Raw genomic sequence first — 14,958 nt, forward strand, 5'->3', positions numbered from 1 at the left:
CTGAAGAGTCAAGAGACCAGTGAAATTAGTTACTCTCCACCTAAAAGAATTTCACCTCCTTTTTAGCCCTCTAGATGGGTTGGATACTTCTGCTTAATTGTCAGACAATACATTATTTTTATTCCAGTAATAAGTATTGCAGACATTTTCATCTTTTTTTCTTAACTCTTTAAATTTATTCAAGTTTTTTTTACTGTTTTGGGAGGTACAGGAGGTTTCTAGAATCAGCTTCGGTGTTCTTATATATTCAAAGAGTATGTTCTATTCCCTTTGAATTTAATGAGTTTTGGAATGTGATTCTCTCTTCCATGCACCCCGTATTTGTTTCTTGTTCTTGTCCATCCTTAAGTGCTGATCTCTGAATAGGCCTGAAAGTCTTTTATGCCTTTTTTGTAATTCCAGAATTCTCTTCTAGGGACAAATTGGATTTTAGTTTGTTGTTTACTACATGTATGTGTCAAAAAGAATTTGACTTTATTGTTTTCTCTATTTTAATTCATAACATTTTAAAGAAAATTCAGTGACTAACACATACACATTTAAAGCTACGCTTATTTGGAATATGATCCTGAACTTATGTTGAGATCTCTTGCTGTAAGAAAAACTAGATTTTAGTGTTTCATTTATTTTTAGAAATCCAGTGTAATGCCTGTTTTTAAAATGCAAGGAATTTACAGAAGCTCATGCTGAAGTAAAAATATTTCTGCATGACTTAGCTCTTCTGTAACTCTACATACTTAGTTCAGTCTCTCATTGTGGACTTCAATTTGTAACTTCATGTTCCTGTTTTTCCATCTTCATTCATTTTTATTATCACTATGGTTAGCTCAGTGTTACCTGTGAGTTTACAAATGTTTTAGAATCTTTCTGAAGGAATTAATATACACAAATATCTACAAAACCAAGTATTCACTACATCACATAATGCATTGGGTTGTCTAAGGAGTTGATTTTATAATAATAATAATAATAATAATAATAATAATAATAATAATAATAACAACATTCAGCCACTGTTGATCATAAATTCATGTATTAGATAAGCAAGACTTTAAGTGGAAGCTCAGTGAATGCTAATTGCAATTTCATGTATTTTTACACTATTTTTGACACTTCCTTACAGTTGGAGTCATATGAATGAAAGTTTGTCTCATTAAGTGACCCATTCTGAATATACCTTTTTTGGAAACATTTTGTCAAACACTTTACTAACATATTTATCTTGTCATGCTAAAATAAACTCAAGAAATGACAATCTATAGAATACCTTCAGGAATAACTCCAAGGGGAAATAATGAGAAAAACATTTTTATTTCCTAAAGAATTTATTTCAGTATCTCATTTATCTTATTTACCTAAAATGATGACTTTTAAATGATGATGGATAAGCCTGCAATAAACTGAAACATATTTTAAAGAAAATGAAATATATTGCTCTTTGTTCTGAGCTTTTCTGATTCTTTCCAGCTTTTTTTCATTGACTGGAAGTCGACGATCATTTGTTTGAGATTTTAAAGCAATGCAGTCTTTAACAATAACATTTTAAATTGAGGCATTCTGCGATAGCTCTGAGAAAACTATAAATAATGTCAGCTGTCTCTTTGGATTTCAGTATATCTTTGTAGTATGTTCGTTTCCCCTCCTTAAAATTCCTCTCAGCATATCTTTCCTGTTCTCCCCATGACCTTACAAGCTATGATGTTCAGACTCTTGGCTTTAAGAATGGTCGTCTTTCTCTGACACACACAATAAAAGAAATCTAGGCTTATATAGGTACCGACAGTTACCATGCTCACTGGCTATCACTGCTGAAAAAGTCAGAAGTTACAGAGAATCAAAGGATGAAAGAGATGCACAGGACAATGGGGAGAAAGCTGAAGTATTCAGAGTAAATTTAATGGCACAGCAGTGTAACCATTGTCCATCATTAATAGCAGCAAAGACCCCCAATAGTTTAAATTAATCTTCAGGAATCAAAATAAATTATAAAGTTCAGTCATGTCTCAACAGCTCTTAGGTTATAGCCTGTGTCACTAAATTCAGTTTCACAAACAGAAGATTAAGCCAATACTTATGCCTTTATATCTTGTCTAGCCAGGAACAGGAGTAAAATATACTCCTGCTTTTAACTGAGATTGAAAAGAATCTTTGCATTCAAGACCAAACAATGAACTAGCCACCATTCTAGCCTGTAAACCCTATTTTTCAGGAAGTAATGAGATCCCTTTTGAGGATCAGCGGTAACGGGCCAAAATTTGTATTATTTAATTATTTTCTTTTCAAACAGCCATCAATGTACAGAAAGATTTCCCTGTACATAAGAATTAAGCAAAGTCCTGCAGAACTTGCTCTATGTCGGCATGTTTATATAATGTATAATATTTCTTTATGAATCAACTTGCTTTATTTTTCCCCTCTGTTTAGGTTGTTTCTAAACTTGTGTTAATGTATACCCGTAGCCATAATTATAAAGCAAAACACAGATAAAATGATGAATGGAACTTTCTGGAGGGAAAACAGTACCAGAAATCTGAAAATTAGAGAAGTATGACTCTAAAAATTGCTACATTTTATGAGGTAATGGGAGGGCAAGTATAATATCTAAATTTGCTTTAAATTTGTTTTCTAAAACAGCTAATATTAAATTTTAGTTCAACAAAGTTCCTTTAAAGTAGTACTAAGTGCTTTTAAAGGTAGCCTACGTAACATCTTGAGCTTTAATTTATGATGAGAAATTGCTTATAATAAAACAGAAAGAGAAAATGTGTAAAGTGGTTTTACATATTTTACTGCATACCTAGTATTCAAGTAGTGTTTGTCACTGGATCATTAAAATACAAAAACTGACAAATGGAAAAGCCTAGGATGTAAGTCTCTCGAGATCATGAAAAGGTGTGGTAAAAGAACTATATCTTCTAGAGGTCTTTAATCCCATTTGGAATAGGTGGTTCATCTCGTCTACATTTAGTCATGTAGAAGGTAGAGATCTAATCTAAAATTACAGAAACTGGGAGAAAGCAGTACCTTTACTGAGGTTTTTTTTTTTCCTTCTTTCCCATTATGTTGAAAATAAAATGAGATTATTCAGAGTTGGATTATGTTGTTAAGATTAGGTAGTTCTGATGTCTATATTTAGGTAGGATGTTTTCCACACTACGAAAGAATTCAGGTAAATGCTGAAACTCTGCTTTGAGACATACCTGTGTGATAGATGTGTCTCACAGCTATGTGACCCATAACTGTGATATCTACCTGCTAATAGTTTTCATAATTTCAATTGAAGTGGACATAGACATAATAAGACTAGAAAGACACTAACACAAAGTTCACATTACTCCTCCAACAGCGCTCTAAAATAACATCTAGTAACCTGTAGAAGTCACATCAGCCTGCTCCAAAATGTTGCAATGGTTTGGATTTTCACCATTTTACTACCGTTTTGTTCAACGGTTTAGAATTTATGAAGACCTGGAAATTCAACTTGAAAATAAATTTTAAAAAATCATGTTGATCTTCATGCAAAACATCAGGAACAAGTCTGATTCTTATAGGTGAACTGTGTGCTGCTGTGAATACAGGGAACAAGTATATGTTATTGTATTTCTTAGTTTTATCCTAGTTAAGTTTCGTCCACAGAAGCCAAATGTTTTACACCCAAGTATTGCTTTAACTGCATAATTAAATATTGGTTTTATGCTTTCTTCCTTTTGGGGTTGGACAGGAGCAGGATAAAGATGCATCCGCCCTGGTATTCTAAAGCATCCAAGATTCTATTAGAGTCACTGAAACACTCATTTCCACATGCTAAAAGCCTCAGAGTTATGGTTTAATCAAATTCTTCTCATGTCTGTGCAGGCATTCCAGTGCATTCACCAAGAGCTTGGGTCTTGCTCTAAAATATTAAACCAAGATAATGTGTATTGCTCTTGTATTTTCCCCATGTACAGGCTCATTTTGGTTTGTTTGTTTTTTTTTCTTTAGCTACATGGACTGTATAATGTTGTTAAAAGAAATCAGATTATCACATTGTATCATAAACTCGAATTTATGGGAAAAACTCAAATATAATTCTAACTATCAAAATTTGAACAGTCTGTCATATGAAGAAGATAAAATAATTAAATCAAATAAAAACAAAAATATGTCCTTTCATAACAATGGGTGACTTTTTATAGTTATTTTCATCTAGGATAAAGAATGTGTTGTTAATGTTTTCTTTTGATATTATAGGTAAGCACACTAGACTGGGTACGAGCTGAAAAAATCTATAACCTCTGTGAGGTTCTATTTAAAATTCACAAGGTAGGTTTCCTAACAATTACGATGATATTACTTAGTAAAGAAAACTTGCCTTTTCCTGATAATGATCAGCTCAAGATAATCTTAAGTAGGAATAGCCAACATTAAAGTAGTTTATATGTTGCTAGAAAATAAACTATTTGTAATGGCTACTGCATTAGCTATGCGAGTGTAAGAGAATATGCAAAATTAATTAAGCTCCAAGTGAGCACGTTACTAAAATGCTTCTGTATTTAAAGATTTTGTCAGCATTAGAGCTGCTTGTGTGAGGCACAGGTGAGAAACACAGCGAAGCGTAATGAAACTGGTTATTTACTTTTTTTCTTAGTGGCTCAGATTTTTAAGTGAATGTGATGAGGAACGCCTTTGCTGTAATTCCTGATCTCTATAAACATGCTTTTATTCCATGTCCTGACCACTCAAACTATTTGTCCCAAACTGACTTTCAACAACATGGGCATGTTGTTGAAATTTTGGACAGGAACTGTCCTACACCAATTGGACTGTTCCTACACCAATTTTGTTGACTCTGATTTAAAAAAAAATAAAAATAAAAGATGAATTGAAAGCATCATGAAGTTACCACCAACAGAGCACAGAGCACTTGACAAAAATCTAGAAAAATATCTCTCTAAAATATGCACCGACAGCTGTGTTTTGCAAAGGTGACAGTCACGTTAAGGAGCTGCTAAAAGAGCTTCAACTGTCAATTTTGAAGCCTATCACTGCCTGGATTTTCTGCTGTAAGCCTGCTGGGCCTGAGCACACGAGGAAGGTTCCCTCTCTGGCAAAACTGGGGACAAGGAGGGGTCTTGGTAACTGCCATGCCAGGAAAATAGCAAACCTGGAGTGTGGGACTGGAGCTCGGTTCTGGTGCTCACACTGCAGGAGCACAGTCATATTCTTGTGGACACAGCATTATTTCAATGTGAACCTGTCTCAAGCTTAGCAGAATCAAAGAATGGTTTGAGCTTGAAGGGACTTTAAAGATCATCCAGTTCCACCCCCTGCCATGAGCAGGGACACCTCCCACTGGATCAGGTGCCCAAGCCTCATCCAAACTGGCCTTGAACACCTCCAGGGATGGGGCAGCCACAGCTTCCCTGGGCAACCTGGGCCAGGGCTTCATCACCTTCATTGTGAAGAATTTCTTCCTAATCTCTAGTCTAAATCTTCCTGTCCAATTTGTAGCCATCCCTCCCTCATCCTATCACTCCAGGCCCTTTTAAAAAGTCCTTCCCCAGCTTTCCTCTAGCCCCTCCAGGTACTGGAAGGTCGCTATAAGGTTTCTACAGAGCCTTCTTTTCTCCCTGCTGAACAACCCCAACTCTCTCAGCCTGTCCTCATATGGAAGGTGCTTCAGCCCTCTGATCATCTTTGTAGCCTCCTCTGGACCCATTCCAACAGCTCCATCTCCTTCTTATTTTGAGGATTCCAGAACTGGACACAGGACTCCAGATGAGGTCTCACAGGAGAGGAATAAAGGGGCAGAATCCCCTCCCTCGCTCTGCTGGCCACGCTGCTTTTGATGCAGCCCAGGACACGGTTGCCTTCTGGGCTGCGAGTGCACGTTGCCAGCTCATGTCGAACTTCTCATCAATCAGCGCACCCAAGTCCTTCTCCTCGGGGCAGCTCTCAATCACATCATCCCCCATTTTGTACTGAAATCAGGGATTGCCCCAACCCAGGTGTAGGACCTTGCACTTGGCCTTGTTGAACCTCGTAAGATTCACACAACCCCACTTCTCCAACTTGTCCAGGTCATGTGGTACAAGTGAGCAACTTCAGTTCCTGCCTATTATTTAGACAGCAGGGAAGAGCAGTTCTTTATCCTCAATCTTTTTTTTTTTTAACTTTACTATTTCCCGATAAATAAGTCAGTCTTCATGCCTTTTGAAAAGTTTTTGCTATGGTTTGTGTTTTGTTTTTTTCTCCTTGAAATGTTACTGCTGATTTGAAACTCAGTCACTTCTTGAATATTCCGGTGATTTTAAGGACAATCTGTCCCTAGAGCAAATTCTGTGATACTTTTTCATTAAGAAAAAGAAGTGGGAAACAAAATATCCAAGATTCAACTCCTTAATATTCTTGACATTGTAATAAATGAAGGCTTAATTGCCAGTCTTCATGAATACATTAGCTAAAGTGCAAAAACTCAGATTCAAGACTTTAACCTCGTTTCTGCTGATTCTTTGGTACGAATGACAATGAGGAAAACTGAGCAAATCCAGAAAGACAGGAAAAAGTCTTAAAGAGATTAAAGTTTCTACACTGCAAACTGAAAGATGGATTTTGTGTTCTATGAACATCCATTTGGGGATGATGTTCTTTCAGATCTGGTTAGAAGGAGTGCAAACTTCTGTTGGAGAGTACAATTGTATCTTCTCACAAAAGATGTATTTTAAGGCAAAGTACAATTTTTTACTCTCCTGATTTTAAGCTTCTCAGCTATTTTTGTTATGACACAAGAGTTAAATATGGAAAATAAAAATCCAATATGGAAATGGCATTTTACAACAAAATGTTCATTATATTTTAGATGTGTGTGTGTGTACATCATATAAATACCCACTTGCGTACACAAGAATACATATACAAGTATGTGAATTAAAATTCATCTATATATCACATACTTGCATATTCATGGACATTTAGTGGTAATAACCAGATAATTGAAAATCTGATCTGTTTTATCTCATGTATTTCTTCCTATACTTTGCCTCATACCCCATAATTACTGGAACGGTTTCAGAAAACCTGTATTTTCCAGAGATGAGAATGTTAGTTGCATTTTTAAAAGCCACCTATCTTAAAAAATTTTTAATTTCTTTTATTGCTTGGTATTTTCACACACTTATTTTCACATGCAAAGTTAGTTATTACTGACTTGTCAGTAAGCCAGGGTGAGCAGCACTGAGTCTTGAAGGAAATGTAGGTGTAATACTTCTTGCTCCAAGGCTGCCAAACACCAGATGATACACAAGTACTTTGTTCAGCTTCCTTTTCAACAGTCCAAAGGAGACTCATAAAATAACTTTGACGTCCTCAAGACTATTCTTGCCTCAGGTAGCTGCAGGGCCATTTTTGACAACAAAGTGCTACATACCCTGGTGGCTTTATGTGCTGCTTCTGAGGTGCCCCCTGAAAGATCCGTAGCTTAACAGACCAGACTTGAATAAACTGCAGAAGGTTACGTTTGTCAGCTTTGTGTTATTCAGTAATTCACCAGCACAAGCAACATTTTCAGTTCTATCTGAGTATTTCGAGCCTGTCTGTGAATATGAGGGTAGTACACAGAGGAGGGTGTGCTAGTGAAGCATCATTTTGCTCTGCGTTTTGTTAATAAAAATTGGATCTTCACTGCTGTCCTATGAGGGCAGTCGTGTGTGCATCTAGAGCAGGAAGGACACAAATCCCCGACCATTTAAGCATTTCTTTTACATGTCTTTTCAATTATGCGTTACATTTCAATGCTCAAATTGCACTTGTTTGGATTTTTTCATGGAGCCTCAGTAGGCCATGACAGACTATTAGAGATTCTGGGGAAGAAAAAAAAAATCTAAATCTTTATAACGCTGTCCTGCCTACAAGACTTTAGGACTTGAGAACCAGTGCAAAGCTTCCTTCTTGTCTTTTCAAAGCCAGCAATCAAAGACAACTCATTTTACCTTATATCTGCCTAACTGCAGTCAAGTCTCCTAAACGTAACCTGGAGTGCTAAAGAAACAAAATTCTGTTTGCAGGTCACTTTTGAAAAGAAGAAGCAACATTCTTTGTTTTGTTCTTTCGACCATTTCTGCCCGATGCCATCATAGAGAAATGGCAATAGGAAATGGCCCTATCTGATAAATAGAAACTTTAAAAGTTGCATAATTTGGAAATTCAAAACAGTGAAAGAACTCTGGTTTTTTTATTTAGTTTTTATATATATATATATTTTATGTTAATCAATGAAGTTTTGAAAGATTAGGAAAGTTTCTTGTAAGAATTTGTTTTCACATACAAAACCTTGCTACTGGGATATTTTTTTTATGAAAGACTAATATGAAGTTTCTCATCTTCTTCATTTTGAAAGTGAGGACATGATCGCACTTCACTCCCCTTGTGGTTGCAAAGCAGCATTGGCAGATTTTAGGGAACACTTGAAAGCTCGTGTTGTCATTTCCAGAATTAGCCCTTGGGTGCTTGATAAATTACTTCATCGCTTGGGATTTAGCATTTTGGAACCCAATTAAAACAGAGTATCCTGCAAAGCCGGCACACAGCTCTTGAACTGTGTACAAATAATTCAAAGTTTTCTTTTCTTCTCATTGTACACAATACATTAGTACAAACTCCTTTTAAATTATGTATGTAGTGTTCAGGTAACTGACAGTATTTTGGAACTGCAGAAGTAGCTTGGATTACATCCTACGGGGTAAAGGGAATGAGAAACAAAGAGAGAAGTTGTCTTTGAAATTATTGCTTAACTCTCAGAATGTTTCTTCAAGGTAATTATTAACATAATGACCTAATGTATCCAAGTGCCCATCACTTACAGAAGACAATGTTGCTTTAACTGTTTGTTTTTGCTAGATGAAGAATCACATACTGAAACGTGTCTTTCAGCTCTGGCCTGCTGATGATTGCTGGCTACAAGCAAACTTGTATTTAGGTATTCATCAGGACTTTGATCTTGAAGACCAGAGGCCGTATTGTTTCAGTGTTATGGTGGGACACGGGAAGAGTCATTATTTCAATGTAGAGCTGGGCAGCGAGTTGGCAGTGTGGGAGAAATCGTTTCAAAGAGCGATTTTCTTGGAAGTTCAAAGAACAGGGGTAAGTAATGAATGATTTAAATCCTGGAGCCATTCCATCAGTAAAATAACGAACATTTAAATAATTTGTACCTTTAATAATTGCATCAGATTGACATGCTCCATAACTAAAGGATCTGAGTACACTTTAATACACTGAAAGCTTCTGATAGGTTCATCATCACAGCAATATTTGTATGTCAACGACTATATAATAACAGTCTGTTAGTGTGTTATGACAGTTTGAAAATTGGAAGTTGACCTTGATTTTAACAAACTGCAAATTAATATATTGCACCACTGGAAACCAAATTCTGTGGAGATTCTTTAGACCACCTTGAATATTTAGTCCACTAGAAGCCTTATTTTCCAATCACATAAGTTAAATTTGTTATGTTTTATGTAATAGTTCTGTTTCTAAAGAAGAATTTTTGCTCTTACTTTATTAATCATAAATTGAGATTGTCCTTGAATGACTCTGAAGACTCAGAGTAAAGGTGAGAGGAAAGTGTGTGATAGTTTTAAATTCTTAGAATGAAACAACAGATTATCACTTTCTGTAGACTACTACAATTTTCTCAACTCAATTATTATTTCAAATTTGAAGGCGCATGTCCCATTAGCTGATTTTAAATTTAAAACCAAGTTTCCTGGTATAGTTGTCTAAATGTGGGTGTCTATTAGCATTGCGGTGTCTAAGCTTCCATTAGAATAAACGAGTGGAGTCCAGAGAAGAATTGTGCTTTTCCCCAAGCCTATATTTATTCTGAATGAGTTATTTTGTCATATGAAAACTGAGAAGATAAATTGATTTTGATTTATGTTACAACCTCTATGCTGTTATGTAAACAAGTTATTTGCTGAACCTCTGGATTCGTACTCCCAAGTGAACTGGACTAGTGATATTGGAACCTGTGGCAGTGCATCAATGCTCTCATTGTGAAGAAATTCCTCCTTATGTCTAGTCTAAATCTGCCTCCTCCAGTTTATATTCATTGCCCCTAGTCCTATCACTCCAAGCCTTTGTAAACAGTTTCTCCACAGCTTTCTTGGAGCCCCTTCAGGTACTGGAAGATCACTATAAGATCTCCTCGGAGCCTTCTCTTCTCCAGGCTGAACAACCCCAAGTCTCTCAGCCTGTCCCTGTATGGGAGGTGCTCCAGCCCTCTGATTATCTTTGTAGCCCTCCTGAACTGGCATTTCAGCATCCAGAAGATGGAAGCCTATCACCAGTAATTTGGATTGTCCATAAAAATTCTTTCTTTCAGAGAAAGAACATAATTGCAGTTGAAAATTCTTTTTTATTCATAAATTATTGGGCAAGATTCATGGCAGGTATTGGATTGTACTGTGTCATTTCAGCCTTTTCCATTTAAATGTGACCCGGCTCTGTTTATTGTTGAGGGTCATTGGGATCTTTTCTTTGACAGAGGGGTGTTTATCCTTAGCCTGTACATATTCTTTGTGTTTGTTCTTTCTTTAAGATGAGTTGTATTTCTGAGAAGATTTTGTCCTCACAGAGTCTGTGAAAAGAGATGTTTAGGTGCAATGGTATGTTCAAAGGTGTTTTTGAATTGTACCTGCCCATGTTGTGTGACGCTTTTATACATTTCTTTGCAAATGACTGCAACATTAAACAACATAAAGAATCCAATAAAACAGGACAAAATCCCCCTTACAATGTCATTCACCTTTCAGCTGTCTTAAAGCCATATTTCAAGCTGCAAATGCTTACAAAAAGGAGTCTTCTGAGAAAGTGTGAAATTCAGTAATCCTGTTGAAATGAATCTATTTACAAACAATGATAGCAAGCAGACTTAAATCAATGTGCTAGAAATATCTATCTTTTCTTCCTAGAAAAAATACTGTAGTTGCTGATGGCCTAATTTGAACAGATGAGGGCAATAAAATTGCAATAGAGGCAGGGTAGGGAGGCAGTTGAAAAGCAGAGAAAGTGCTGGTAAAAATTAATTCCATGGGGACAGTAATAAAAATCAGCATTGCAATGGAAGAGACGGAGTGGAGTCCTCCCAGTCACAACTAGAAGTTTAGTCATGTCCCAGAAATCCCAGGAAGCCTCTTTCTGTCTCACCTGCAACATCCTGAGCAGCGCAAGACTAATTAACAATACTCAAATGAAGTAATTTTTCTTTCATTTTATTTTCCCCTCTCCTCAAACCGTTCTTTCCAAAGGAAATTGTGTCGACTCCTCCGAGTCTTGGATATGATTGTTAAATTAAGGCAGAAACATCTTGACAGGATCATTTGGGTCTTTGGGGTTTTCAGTTTTGCTCAACAGGAAGCTAGAGGAGGATATTGCAATAGTGTTTGTTACTGGGCAGAAGAAAGAGTGACAGTGATGCATTTCAGCTGTTGAAAAGCGGGACTAACTGCTTTGGCATCCTGAAACTTTGTACTTACTACATGGATGGTAGAAGACAGAGAAGGGGAACCTGCTTCAGAAGATAAAGAGCTCTAGGGGACTGAAGGAAACAAGCAGGGGGGAAAGTATCTACTGCAGTGTCTCTAAAATAACTGAAGACAGTTTACAATGAGGAGATATGATTACATACTCTCTTCATTTATCTAATTCTATACATGGAAGAAAGTTTTCCCTTCGTGCTTCCAGCTGTGATGCAAGTGGTACAAGCTCTTGAATCCTTGTACAGCTGAGTAACCTAGTTTCATGAAACTATTTGTTTTGTGCTTTGACAAAAAAAAAATTGTTTAATATGATTTACTGCAAAAATTAAAATAGGTCAGAAGTTTGACTCCACTCAGTCATAGCAGAATAATGAAGAAGTTTTGCTGCATGATTATTTTCTGTGCTTAAAGGTAAGTTCTTCTAGTGAACTTCTTTCCATTTTGTTCTCTAAATCAATGACTGACATTGACAGAAAAATAAAACCTGGAAATTAAAATAAAATATGTATTTGCTGAGGACAAGGATATGAGTAGTTTTTCTAAGAGAAATGTTAGCAGTAAAATTGATGTTCCTGGAATGATACAAATTCTTCCTGTGAGAAATAAACATTAAAAATAACAAGTAAAAAATATTAATCAATGATTCACTGAAATCCATGTCATGTGAACACTAGTGAAAATTCAAACCCAGTTTATAATGAATATAAATGTGCGATATAATTATCTCATATTTTCCCTCTTTGGATTTCAATTAACATGTATCTACCTCTGTGAATCTTTTGCCTTTTTGTATGTGATTTTAGCATTTACTTATTTTTCTAAGAGTTAACCCATTCTCTATAGTGGGATTCTCTATAGTGGGATTCTTGATGCTGAATTTGAAAGCCAGACTGTATCATTGTGGCTCAGAACTGATTACTGATTATGTCTGTTCCTGGGTAAATGTAAAAATAATTAGTGGGAATAATTGACCATACAAAAACAGAGCTTTGTCTCCATAGAATTCCCATTTCAATTTTTTTTCCACAGATATTGTGCTGCTAAAACACCATGATTAAAATTCTTCAAAAAAAAGAAACAATAATTAAAACTAACGCAATAAATCATTTCCTTTTCTGTTTTATAACAAAGATTGAATTCCTTTTCAATATTGGTTAGAACAGCCAATCTCTGTTTTCATCTGTGAGCATAAGCAGAGTTCCACACTAATGAAAGATGGAAGACATGAGGGTAACACACCTTACAGTATCCGTAGTTCACCATCTTCCTGTTCCAGAGCTTAACATTTCCTTCAACACACTGGATGTTCTTCAGGATGATCTATGTGACATGCCAGAGGAGTCTACAACCATGTTATCAATGACTAATACAAAGAATCATAGAATAATGGAATAGTTTGGGTTGGAAGAGACCTTTAAAGGTCATCTAATCCAACCCTTGCAATGAGCAGGGACATACTCAACTAGACCAGGTTGCTCAGAGCCCTCCCCTGCATGCCCTCCCATGTGAACTGCCACACCATGTGCCGTTTGCCCACTCGCTTTTCCTAGACTTCTTTTTATTGCATTGCTCTGGCACCATTTAGGCCTCATCAGCATCTCCTGTGAGAGCTGCCAGCCCCTGATGAGTCTCTCCACTGCCCTGGCCATACCCTGCCTCAGGAAAACCCACTGTGTGCTGAGATCTGCTGTTCCACGGCAGATCAGGCCAGCCCTGGAGCAGCTACTCTCTTGCAACTGACTCTTCTATTCATCTTTTTTAATTTCCTTGTAATAACTTGTCATAGATTTTACCAGTTCATCAGTTTTAATTTATTTCTAACCCATTTATAATATTCTCATCTGAGAAAGATGAAGTTACTTTCCATTGTTTACTGTACAAATCCTTTCAATATCCATCCTGTTGACAGGTTTCGGTTTTCATCCCGTGTTTTTCTAGTAAAGATTGATGGTTTAAAAGTTTTCTGTATAAAACTTATCCATGTAATATTTCCCTCTCAGCCTTCCTTCGCAGCTATGTAAACTCATTCTTACAACCGCTTGCTGTTTGTTCTGTGCTTATGTATTTCTGTTAAAGCTGCTCTAAAAGGGCTCACTAGAACTCATTGATAATATACAGAAGTGATAACCTCTCCAGAAATGTAATATTTTCTAATAATTTCCTTTTAAGCAAATTCAATTGGCTATGTTGTATAAAATATCTATATATTAGTGACTGTATATACACGGGCTACTTTCTAACCTGTTACAAGCAATAACTGGTTTATAATACAAAAAGTAATGCTTATATTTCAAATCACCTACTTGCCTTTATATTGTGTAAAATCACAACGATGAAAAATCATAAAGAAAAAACTGTGAAAAACTGCACTGGCATTTTGAAAACATACATTTTCACCAAATTAAATTGATAAATACGTCCCATATTTTATTGAGATCCAGGAAGACTCAAAATTAATGTCTGTAGTTTGGTTTTTATTCTCAGTCCACTGGTGACAGCAATAAACTCCTCATGATTTTAAAATTAGGAACCAACTGGAGAAATTCTTTTACATAAAAGTTCAAATGGCTTTTAAACTATTTTTTGTTGCTGAACACCAATGCACAGTTTAGCAACATTCCTTTATATATGCTTAAAGTTGAGTGTTCAGCATGCCACTGAAAATATGAACAATGATGTGTGCTGGTGAGTGATGTGTATTGCTTACGTTCCCACCATGTGGTGTCCAAACTGCAAGGAAGTGTGAAATTAGAATCACAGATTCTTAGAATAGTTTGGTTTGGAAGGGATCTTAAAGATCATCTAGTTCCAACCCCCCTGCCATGAGGGTTAGCTCTATCTGAGACTAGTTTTTAGCATGAAATATGTAAGTCCAACTGAAGATTTTGGATTTAGAGAAAACTGAAGAAAAGCGTGTGTGATATTTGGATCTAGGCAGCCTAAAAGAAGTTTAGTTCCTGGGTCTGTTTCCTGGAACATTACGTGAAAACTGTTTTCTATGCAGTTTTCAGCTGGTGAAGCTGGAGAAAGGGCTGGAGAACAAGTCTAACGAGGAGCTGCTGAGGGAACTGGGGTTGTCTAGCCTGGAGAAGAGGAGGCTGAGGGGAGACCTTGTTGCTGTCTTCAACTACCTGAAAGGAGGTTGTGGAGAGGAGGGTGCTGGCCTCTTCTCCCAAGGAACAGGGGACAGGACAAGGGACAATGGCCTCAAGCTCCACCAGGGGAGGTTCAGGCAGGACATCACAAAATAATTTTTCACGGAGAGGGTCATTGGGCACTGGCAGAGGCTGCCCAGGGAGGGGGTTGAGTCACCTTCCCTGGAGGTGTTTAAGGGACGGGTGGATGAAGTGCTGAGGGTCATGGTTTAGTGTTTGAAAGGAATGGTTGGACTCAATGATCCTGGAGGTCTTTTCCAACAGTGATTCTGTGATTTTGTGAT

General features: G+C 36.7%; 1 protein-coding gene across 2 annotated transcripts in view; it reads left to right on the forward strand.

Moving 5' to 3' along the window:
* SNTG2 (syntrophin gamma 2) overlaps positions 1–14,958 on the forward strand; it is a 269,256-nt gene that overhangs the window by 230,761 nt on the left and 23,537 nt on the right. For both annotated transcript variants that reach the window (XM_069851590.1, XM_069851589.1), the window contains exons 13-14: positions 4,231–4,302; positions 8,908–9,117. In XM_069851590.1, the coding sequence (XP_069707691.1) occupies positions 4,231–4,302; positions 8,908–9,117 (282 nt within the window). The remainder of the gene's footprint in view (positions 1–4,230; positions 4,303–8,907; positions 9,118–14,958) is intronic.

This window comes from Phaenicophaeus curvirostris, chromosome 2 (genome assembly GCF_032191515.1).
Source record: "Phaenicophaeus curvirostris isolate KB17595 chromosome 2, BPBGC_Pcur_1.0, whole genome shotgun sequence".
Lineage (NCBI taxonomy): Eukaryota > Metazoa > Chordata > Aves > Cuculiformes > Cuculidae > Phaenicophaeus > Phaenicophaeus curvirostris.